Genomic DNA, 11,004 nt, shown 5'->3' with positions numbered 1-11,004 from the left:
TAATCCGCTTTCCAAGGAGTGTAGAGCCTAACTACATATATAAGCAGCGTGTGAGTTTCCAGTTTGTGGGAAGATCATTTTCACCATAAAAATGCACCTTTTATAATAAAAGCATTACCTGCATAATCTCATTTACGGTCACTGATGATAATGGTGTTTTCCCGCTAATGGAAGATTCACGCTTATAGCCTACTGCCGTGTGCGCATTGCTGTGCTGATAATGTGAAGCAATAGACGAATAGTTTATCAACATTTTAAGCTAAATGTTCTGATCTGTTTCGTCAGCCTCATTGTTTTTTTTATGCTAGTGGTTGTATTAAAACTAAATAACATCAAAGTGCTGAGATCACATGGCTTAGAGCTCAGGGAGGGGTTGGCCCAGACAATCACACTGGCTGACTGGCTGGCTGACTGGCTGGCTGACTGGCTTAGAGCTCAGGGAGGGGTTGGCCCAGACAATCACACTGGCTGACTGGCTGGCTGACTGGCTTAGAGCTCAGGGAGGGGTTGGCCCAGACAATCACACTGGCTGACTGGCTTAGAGCTCAGGGAGGGGTTGGCCCAGACAATCACACTGGCTGACTGGCTTAGAGCTCAGGGAGGGGTTGGCCCAGACAATCACACTGGCTGACTGGCTTAGAGCTCAGGGAGGGGTTGGCCCAGACAATCACACTGGCTGACTGGCTTAGAGCTCAGGGAGGGGTTGGCCCAGACAATCACACTGGCTGACTGGCTGGCTGACTGGCTTAGAGCTCAGGGAGGGGTTGGCCCAGACAATCACACTGGCTGACTGGCTTAGAGCTCAGGGAGGGGTTGGCCCAGACAATCACACTGGCTGACTGGCTGGCTGACTGGCTTAGAGCTCAGGGAGGGGTTGGCCCAGACAATCACACTGGCTGACTGGCTGGCTGACTGGCTTAGAGCTCAGGGAGGGGTTGGCCCAGACAATCACACTGGCTGACTGGCTGGCTGACTGGCTGGTTGACTGGCTTAGAGCTCAGGGAGGGGTTGGCCCAGACAATCACACTGGCTGACTGGCTGGCTGACTGGCTTAGAGCTCAGGGAGGGGTTGGCCCAGACAATCACACTGGCTGACTGGCTTAGAGCTCAGGGAGGGGTTGGCCCAGACAATCACACTGGCTGACTGGCTGGCTGACTGGCTTAGAGCTCAGGGAGGGGTTGGCCCAGACAATCACACTGGCTGACTGGCTGGCTGACTGGCTTAGAGCTCAGGGAGGGGTTGGCCCAGACAATCACACTGGCTGACTGGCTTAGAGCTCAGGGAGGGGTTGGCCCAGACAATCACACTGGCTGACTGGCTTAGAGCTCAGGGAGGGGTTGGCCCAGACAATCACACTGGCTGACTGGCTGGCTCGGGAGGGGGGCCCGCTCCCGGCTGCGGCTGGTGACTGGCTTAGAGCTCAGGGAGGGGTTGGCCCAGACAATCACACTGGCTGACTGGCTGGCTGACTGGCTTAGAGCTCAGGGAGGGGTTGGCCCAGACAATCACACTGGCTGACTGGCTGGCTGACTGGCTTAGAGCTCAGGGAGGGGTTGGCCCAGACAATCACACTGGCTGACTGGCTGGCTGACTGGCTTAGAGCTCAGGGAGGGGTTGGCCCAGACAATCACACTGGCTGACTGGCTGGCTGACTGGCTTAGAGCTCAGGGAGGGGTTGGCCCAGACAATCACACTGGCTGACTGGCTTAGAGCTCAGGGAGGGGTTGGCCCAGACAATCACACTGGCTGACTGGCTGGCTGACTGGCTTAGAGCTCAGGGAGGGGTTGGCCCAGACAATCACACTGGCTGACTGGCTGGCTGACTGGCTTAGAGCTCAGGGAGGGGTTGGCCCAGACAATCACACTGGCTGACTGGCTTAGAGCTCAGGGAGGGGTTGGCCCAGACAATCACACTGGCTGACTGGCTTAGAGCTCAGGGAGGGGTTGGCCCAGACAATCACACTGGCTGACTGGCTGGTTGACTGGCTTAGAGCTCAGGGAGGGGTTGGCCCAGACAATCACACTGGCTGACTGGCTGGCTGACTGGCTTAGAGCTCAGGGAGGGGTTGGCCCAGACAATCACACTGGCTGACTGGCTGGCTGACTGGCTTAGAGCTCAGGGAGGGGTTGGCCCAGACAATCACACTGGCTGACTGGCTGGCTGACTGGCTTAGAGCTCAGGGAGGGGTTGGCCCAGACAATCACACTGGCTGACTGGCTGGCTGACTGGCTTAGAGCTCAGGGAGGGGTTGGCCCAGACAATCACACTGGCTGACTGGCTTAGAGCTCAGGGAGGGGTTGGCCCAGACAATCACACTGGCTGACTGGCTGGCTGACTGGCTTAGAGCTCAGGGAGGGGTTGGCCCAGACAATCACACTGGCTGACTGGCTGGCTGACTGGCTTAGAGCTCAGGGAGGGGTTGGCCCAGACAATCACACTGGCTGACTGGCTTAGAGCTCAGGGAGGGGTTGGCCCAGACAATCACACTGGCTGACTGGCTGGCTGACTGGCTTAGAGCTCAGGGAGGGGTTGGCCCAGACAATCACACTGGCTGACTGGCTGGCTGACTGGCTTAGAGCTCAGGGAGGGGTTGGCCCAGACAATCACACTGGCTGACTGGCTGGCTGACTGGCTTAGAGCTCAGGGAGGGGTTGGCCCAGACAATCACACTGGCTGACTGGCTTAGAGCTCAGGGAGGGGTTGGTCCAGACAATCACACTGGCTGACTGGCTTAGAGCTCAGGGAGGGGTTGGCCCAGACAATCACACTGGCTGACTGGCTGGCTGACTGGCTTAGAGCTCAGGGAGGGGTTGGCCCAGACAATCACACTGGCTGACTGGCTGGCTGACTGGCTTAGAGCTCAGGGAGGGGTTGGCCCAGACAATCACACTGGCTGACTGGCTTAGAGCTCAGGGAGGGGTTGGCCCAGACAATCACACTGGCTGACTGGCTTAGAGCTCAGGGAGGGGTTGGCCCAGACAATCACACTGGCTGACTGGCTGGCTGACTGGCTTAGAGCTCAGGGAGGGGTTGGCCCAGACAATCACACTGGCTGACTGGCTGGCTGACTGGCTTAGAGCTCAGGGAGGGGTTGGCCCAGACAATCACACTGGCTGACTGGCTTAGAGCTCAGGGAGGGGTTGGCCCAGACAATCACACTGGCTGACTGGCTGGCTGACTGGCTGGTTGACTGGCTTAGAGCTCAGGGAGGGGTTGGCCCAGACAATCACACTGGCTGACTGGCTGGCTGACTGGCTTAGAGCTCAGGGAGGGGTTGGCCCAGACAATCACACTGGCTGACTGGCTTAGAGCTCAGGGAGGGGTTGGCCCAGACAATCACACTGGCTGACTGGCTTAGAGCTCAGGGAGGGGTTGGCCCAGACAATCACACTGGCTGACTGGCTTAGAGCTCAGGGAGGGGTTGGCCCAGACAATCACACTGGCTGACTGGCTGGCTGACTGGCTTAGAGCTCAGGGAGGGGTTGGCCCAGACAATCACACTGGCTGACTGGCTTAGAGCTCAGGGAGGGGTTGGCCCAGACAATCACACTGGCTGACTGGCTTAGAGCTCAGGGAGGGGTTGGCCCAGACAATCACACTGGCTGACTGGCTTAGAGCTCAGGGAGGGGTTGGCCCAGACAATCACACTGGCTGACTGGCTTAGAGCTCAGGGAGGGGTTGGCCCAGACAATCACACTGGCTGACTGGCTGGCTGACTGGCTTAGAGCTCAGGGAGGGGTTGGCCCAGACAATCACACTGGCTGACTGGCTGGCTGACTGGCTGGTTGACTGGCTTAGAGCTCAGGGAGGGGTTGGCCCAGACAATCACACTGGCTGACTGGCTGGCTGACTGGCTTAGAGCTCAGGGAGGGGTTGGCCCAGACAATCACACTGGCTGACTGGCTGGCTGACTGGCTTAGAGCTCAGGGAGGGGTTGGCCCAGACAATCACACTGGCTGACTGGCTGGCTGACTGGCTGGTTGACTGGCTTAGAGCTCAGGGAGGGGTTGGCCCAGACAATCACACTGGCTGAGTGACTGACTGGCTGGTTGACTGGCTGGTTGACTGGCTTAGAGCTCAGGGAGGGGTTGGCCCAGACAATCACACTGGCTGACTGGCTGGCTGACTGGCTGGTTGACTGGCTTAGAGCTCAGGGAGGGGTTGGCCCAGACAATCACACTGGCTGACTGGCTGGCTGACTGGCTGGCTGGTTGGCTGGCTGGCTGACTAACTGACTGAGTGGCTGGCTGACTGGCTGGCTGACTGACTGGCTGACTGGCTTAGAGCTCAGGGAGGGGTTGGCCCAGACAATCACACTGGCTGACTGGCTGGCTGACTGGCTGGCTGACTGGCTTAGAGCTCAGGGAGGGACAATCACACTGGCTGACTGGCTGGCTGACTGGCTTAGAGCTCAGGGAGGGGTTGGCCCAGACAATCACACTGGCTGACTGGCTGGCTGACTGGCTGGCTGACTGGCTGGCTGACTGGCTGGCTGACTGGCTGGCTGACTGGCTGGCTGACTGGCTGGCTGACTGGCTTAGAGCTCAGGGAGGGGTTGGCCCAGACAATCACACTGGCTGGCTGGCTGACTAACTGACTGAGTGGCTGGCTGACTGGCTGGCTGGCTGGCTGGCTGACTGACTAACTGACTGAGTGGCTGGTTGACTGGCTGACTGACTGGCTGACTGAGTGGCTGGTTGACTGGCTCTTTGGCTGGCTGGTTGACTGACTGACTGACTGGCTGACTGGCTGGCTGACTGAGTGGCTGACTGACTGACTGATTGACTGGCTGAGTGGCTGACTGACTGGCCGACTGACTGACTGAGTGTCTGGTTGACTGACTGACTGACTGGCTGGCTGACTGGCTGACTGACTGGCTGAGTGACTGACTGACTGGCTGACTGGCTGGCTGACTAACTGACTGAGTGGCTGGTTGACTGGCTCTTTGGCTGGCTGGTTGACTGACTGACTGACTGGCTGGCTGACTGGCTGGCTGACTGAGTGGCTGGTTGGCTGGCTGACTGACTGACTGGCTGAGTGGCTGACTGGCTGACTCACTGACTGACTGACTGGCTGACTGGCTGGCTGACTGGCTGACTGACTGACTGACTGACTGGCTGACTGACTGACTGGCTGACCTCTCCTATCCAGAGGTGGTGAGAATAAGGGCTGTCCAGCTTGTCTCCTATCCAGAGGTGGTGAGAATAAGGGCTGTCCAGCTTGTCTCCTATCCGGAGGCGGTGAGAAGAGTGGAAGAAGGGAGGAACGTTGAACAAACCATGGTAGTAGGATTAGAGACATCAGGAAATGTTCCTCGCCAACAGGATCCTGACATGTTAAAAAGGCGGACTTTTGTATAGTTTATTGCATTGGTTATAAACTGCACATAGCAGAGAGGAAAATAGAAGAAAATAGGAATTGTGGGTGTGGCTGAACGTTTATTGGGGAGTCCTTCATCACAGGCCCCTGAGTCTGTATAGGGATGTGATCTGGACTATGACTGAAGGAGTGGGATGGGTTTTTTGTATTGTATTTGTTGTTTCCCCCCCCCCCCCTTTCCCACAATGGATTTTAGTTTTTTTTCTCGTTCATTACCTATACAGTAGGTGGCGGCATGCACCTTTAACGTCGGTTTGCGGACCGGCGTAACACCACAGAAGAAGAAGGTACGTCCTAAGGATCCCGAATAGCACTAACCTGAAAGTCAACCTACTCCATTCTGCCATAGCAACGTGATTATTTTCAGTCGTATGTTCTCTTCATTGTAATTATTATTATTATTATATGTTTTTTACTTATTCATACATGAACTGCACATCGTGTGGAGGCGTCTTTTCAGTTCAATTACAAACGATAGAGGCTGGCAAGATAATTTCAACGCTAACACATTGAACGTAAAGCTAGGAAGCTAGCTAGCTAAGCTAACTAGCCGCTTTGACAGGACGTTACACCATGGAGCCCGAAGCACAAATACGAAACGTAAGTTCATCTCATGTGATCATGCTTTTATCCACGGACATGTTATAAATGTAGCCATGAGATGACTCCCAAGACGAGGCATTTTGTGTTGATCTTATGTTTGGTTGTTTTAGCTACGGGACTTTCTGATGGTCTACAACCGTATGACAGAGATCTGTTTCCAGAGATGCACCAGTAACTTCAACTACAGAAGTCTCACCATGGACGAGGTGAGGTCGGGCACATTGGGTGTGTGTGTGTGTGTGTGTGTGTGTGTGTGTGTGTGTGTGTGTGTGTGTGTGTGTGTGTGTGTGTGTGTGTGTGTGTGTGTGTGTGTGTGAGGCCTGGCACATTACATGGCTGTAAAACTGAAAATTGACATAAGTGTTCAGACCCTTTACTCAGTACTTTGTTGAAGCACCTTTGGCAGTGATTGTAGCCTCAAGTCTTCCTGGGTGACGCTACAAGCTTGGTACACCTGTATTTGGGGAGTTTCTCCCATTCTTCTCTGCAGATCCTCTCAAGCTCTGTCAGGTTGGATGAGAAGCGTTGCTGCACAGCTATTTTCAGGTCTCTCCAGAGTATTTGATTGGGTTCAAGTCTGGACATTCAGAGACTTGTCCCGAAGCCACTCCTGTGTTGTCTTGGCTGTGTTTAAGATCGTTGTCCTGTTGGAAGGTGAACCTTCGTCCCCTGTCTGAGGTCCTGAGAGCTCTGGAGCACCCAACATCAGTGCCCAACCTCACTAATGCTCTTATGGCTGAACGGAAGCAAGTCCCCTCAGCAATGTTCCAACATCTAGTGGAAAGCCTTCCCAGAAGAGTGGAGGCTGTTATAGCAGCAATGTTCCCACATCTAGTGGAAAGCCTTCCCAGAAGAGTGGAGGCTGTTATAGCAGCAATGTTCCAACATCTAGTGGAAAGCCTTCCCAGAAGAGTGGAGGCTGTTATAGCAGCAATGTTCCAACATCTAGTGGAAAGCCTTCCCAGAAGAGTGGAGGCTGTTATAGCAGCAATGTTCCAACATCTAGTGGAAAGCCTTCCCAGAAGAGTGGAGGCTGTTATAGCAGCAATGTTCCCACATCTAGTGGAAAGCCTTCCCAGAAGAGTGGAGGCTGTTATAGCAGCAATGTTCCAACATCTAGTGGAAAGCCTTCCCAGAAGAGTGGAGGCTGTTATAGCAGCAATGTTCCAACATCTAGTTGAAAGCCTTCCCAGAAGAGAGGAGGCTGTTATAGCAGCAAAGGGGGGACCAACTCCATATTAATGACCATGTTTTTGGGATGAGATGTTCAACGAGCAGGTGTCCACATACTTTTGGTCATGCTGTATATATATTCAGAGCCACACCCCTGTAATGCTTAGAGAAGATCTTATGTCCAGTGTTATTGAAGTGTTGTGGTTGCAGGTTCACTTGGCACATCGAAAGCCTTTTCTTTTGGGGTGTTGCTATTGGCCACCAAGTGCTAACAGTCAGTACCTAAATAATATGTGTGAAATGCTTCATAGTGTATGTGATGTAAACAGAGAGGTCTACTTTCTTGGGGACCTTTCTTGGGGGCCTGAGGGAAGCCTTTGTCCTCAGGCCCGGAGGGAAGCCTTTATCCTCTGGTCCGGAGGGAAGCCTTTTGTCCTCAGGCCCGGAGGGAAGCCTTTGTCCTCTGGTCCGGAGGGAAGCCTTTTGTCCTCAGGCCCGGAGGGAAGCCTTTTGTCCTCAGGCCCGGAGGGAAGCCTTTTGTCCTCAGGCCCGGAGGGAAGCCTTTTGTCCTCAGGCCCGGAGGGAAGCCTTTTGTCCTCAGGCCCGGAGGGAAGCCTTTTGTCCTCAGGCCCGGAGGGAAGCCTTTTGTCCTCAGGCCCGGAGGGAAGCCTTTTGTCCTCAGGCCCGGAGGGAAGCCTTTTGTCCTCAGGCCCGGAGGGAAGCCTTTTGTCCTCAGGCCCGGAGGGAAGCCAAAGTAACACCTCTAACCAATAGTGGTAAATCAGTCTTTACTGGTTCTAACAGCAGACCTATCAGCTTGCTGCCAGCTTTTAGAAAACTGTTGGAACAAGTAGTGTTTGACCAAATACAATGCTGTTTCTCTGTAAACAAATGAACAACAGACTTTCACCACGCTTTATAGAGAAGGGCACTCGACATCTACAGCACTGACACAAATGACTGACGATTGGTTGAAAGATATTGAATAACAATAAGATTGTGGGAGATGTACTGTTCTATTTCAGTGCAGCCTTTTGATACTGAAGGACCAAACCATTGAACCCCAGTATTTATAATGAGATGTGATTTAAAACACCTGGCCTGTGTTTTAATCCTCCCGTCCTCTAGGAGCGCTGTGCAGACAGCTGTGCCGGGAAGTTGATCCGCTCTAACCACCGTCTGATGGGGACCTATGTCAACCTGATGCCTGGGATGGTGCAACGCCGCATGGCTGAGATGGAGAAGAAGAACGCTGAGCTGGTCACAGCAGAGGCTGAGGCTGTAGGTGCGCTGGAGGGGACGACTAACTTGGCTGATCGAGGTCTACCTATAGTCTCGACCGGGGGTAAAACCTCCGCTTCTGCCTTGGGGACAGGTGAGGCTGTGATGGCTTCAGAGGTATCAGTGATGGCTGCATCGGTCTTAAAGCCTGCTGTTTTAGATTTCTCTGCAGATCTGGGTCCAGCTGCCTCACCCGCCACTCCAGAACCAGAACCACTGGTGCTTTCCTCTCTCTCCCAGGCTGTGAGTGGAGTAGGGCTCACCAGGCTGACTTCAGGCCCAGTTTTAGAGTCGTCCCCTGTTAAATGTGATCAATCCACGGTCACTGCTTCTCCTAGTGCAGCACCAAGTGGTCCCCACCATAGTAGATAACCAGGCACCAGGAATGTTAGTTCCGCCCACATTTACACATCTGGTGCCTGAAGAGGCGACACCAGCGCCTACAGTAGAGGTTCCTATGGTAACACAGAGATCCACCCCCAGCCCTAACCCCACCCCTAGCCCCACCCCCAGCCCTAACCCCGCCCCTAGCCCCACCCCCAGCCCTAACCCCAGCCCTAACCCCACCCCCAGCCCTAACCCCAGCCCTAACCCCACCCCCACCCCTAACTCCACCCCTAACTCCAGCCCTAGCCCCACCCCCAGCCCTAACCCCAGCCCTAGCCCCACCCCCAGCCCTAGCCCCACCCCCAGCCCTAGCCCCACCCCCAGCCCTAGCCCCACCCCCAGCCCTAGCCCCACCCCCAGCCCTAACCCCACCCCAGGCCCTAAACTCAGGCCCTAACCCCACCCCCAGCCCTAACCCCAGGCCCAGCCCTAACCCCAGCCCTAACTCCACCCCACCCCCACCCCTAACCCCACCCCCAGCCCTAACCCCAGGCCCAGCCCTAACCCCAGCCCTAACTCCACCCCACCCCCACCCCTAACCCCACCCTAACCCCAGGCCCTAAACTCAGGCCCTAACCAAAGCTCCAGTACAGCTTCAGTCAGTCCCAGCTCCTACCAGTGATGTCCCTCTCTCCGCCAGCCGACTGCCCCCATCCACCCTGACCACACAGGACTCTCAGCTGCCATCTTGAGTGTATGTGATCTATAGAACTGAACCAAGGTTCCTGGAGAACTACTGGAAGTGCAGGGTTTCAGTACAGCCCTGCACAAACATTGTAATAATCAAGGTCTTCAGTCAGCCTGGAGTCCTTGCTATAATTGTCTGAATAAAGTTACCCTGCAGAGTATAACTCCTTGGTCATCAGCTATACAGAGCACTATATGTCGATGATGGTTTCGTCTTGGGTGTACAACACTGGCTTTACACCATGACGGAAAAAATACTGTTCTGTCAAATATTAAACGATTCTGGAAAGGAAGTTGTCATTGTGAATTTTTTTTTTTTTTTGGTTTGATTTCCTGTCAAACCTCTTTCCTGTGATGTGTTTGTCTGTGTGATTTTTGAGGAGGGACATTGTTTGTCCCCTGAAGGAGTCAAAAAGTAGTGGAATGACCAAGACATTTCAGTCTCTGGCTCAAAGTACAATTAGTAGCTATTGCCAAAGCACTATAGTGGTACAGCATGTCAGTAAATACAGTACAATGAGGGGAATGAAATACAGTTCATTACAGTAAATACAGTACAATGAGGAGAATGAAATACAGTTCATTACAGTAAATACAGTACAATGAGGAGAATGAAATACAGTTCATTACAGTAAATACAGTACAATGAGGAGAATGAAATACAGTTCATTACAGTAAATACAGTACAATGAGGAGAATGAAATACAGTTCATTACAGTAAATACAGTACAATGAGGAGAATGAAATACAGTACATGTAATCATGTACACTGCATTCGGAAAGTATTCAGACCCCTTGACTTTTTCCACATTTTGTTACGTTACAGCATTATTCTAAAATTGATGAGGGAAAAAAACGATTTAATCAATCTACACACAATACCCCATAATGACAAAGCAAAAACTTTTTGAGAAGTTTTTGCAAATTTATAAAAATGAACATTTACATAAGTGTTCAGACCCTTTACTCAGTACTTTGTTGAAACACCTTTGGCAGTGATTGTAGCCTCGAGTCTTCTTGGGTATGACGCTACAAGCTTGGCACACCTTTATTTGGGGAGTTTCTCCCATTCTTCTCTGCAGATCCTCTCAAGTTCTGTCAGGTTGGATGGGGAGCGTTGCTGCACAGCTATTTTCTGGCCTCTCCAGAGATGTTAGATTGGGTTCAAGTCTGTCCTCTGGCTGGGGCACTAAAGGACATTGAGTCTTGTCCCAAAGCAACTCCTGTGTTGTCTCGGCTGTGTACTTAGTGTCGTTGTCTTGTTGGAAGGTGAACCTTCGCCCCAGTCTGAGGTCCTGAGCGCTCTATAGCAGGTTTTCATCAAGGATCTCTCTGTACATTTCTCTGTTCATCTTTCCCTCGACCCTGACTAGTCTACCAGTCCCCACCGCAGAAAAACATCCCCACAGCATGATGCTGCCACCACCATGCTTCACCGTAGGGATGGTGCCAGGTTTCCTCCAGACGTGACGCTTGGCATTCAGGCCAAAGA

General features: G+C 53.2%; 1 protein-coding gene across 1 annotated transcript; it reads left to right on the top strand.

Annotated features, from left to right (window-relative positions):
* The first annotated feature begins 5,676 nt into the window (after positions 1-5,676).
* timm10b (translocase of inner mitochondrial membrane 10 homolog B (yeast)) lies at positions 5,677-9,805 on the top strand. The gene is made up of 3 exons (XM_014198393.3): positions 5,677-5,981; positions 6,095-6,190; positions 8,286-9,805. The coding sequence occupies exons 1-3, from the start codon at positions 5,955-5,957 to the stop codon at positions 8,808-8,810; spliced, it is 648 nt and encodes a 215-aa protein (XP_014053868.1). The 5' UTR covers positions 5,677-5,954; the 3' UTR covers positions 8,811-9,805.
* Positions 9,806-11,004: the final 1,199 nt, after the last annotated feature.

Source organism: Salmo salar, chromosome 04, assembly GCF_965601325.2.
Source record: "Salmo salar chromosome 04, fSalSal1, whole genome shotgun sequence".
Classification (NCBI taxonomy): Eukaryota; Metazoa; Chordata; class Actinopteri; order Salmoniformes; family Salmonidae; genus Salmo; species Salmo salar.
The sequence above is the reverse complement of the archived record's forward strand: the minus strand, read 5'-3'. Positions and strand labels throughout refer to the sequence as shown.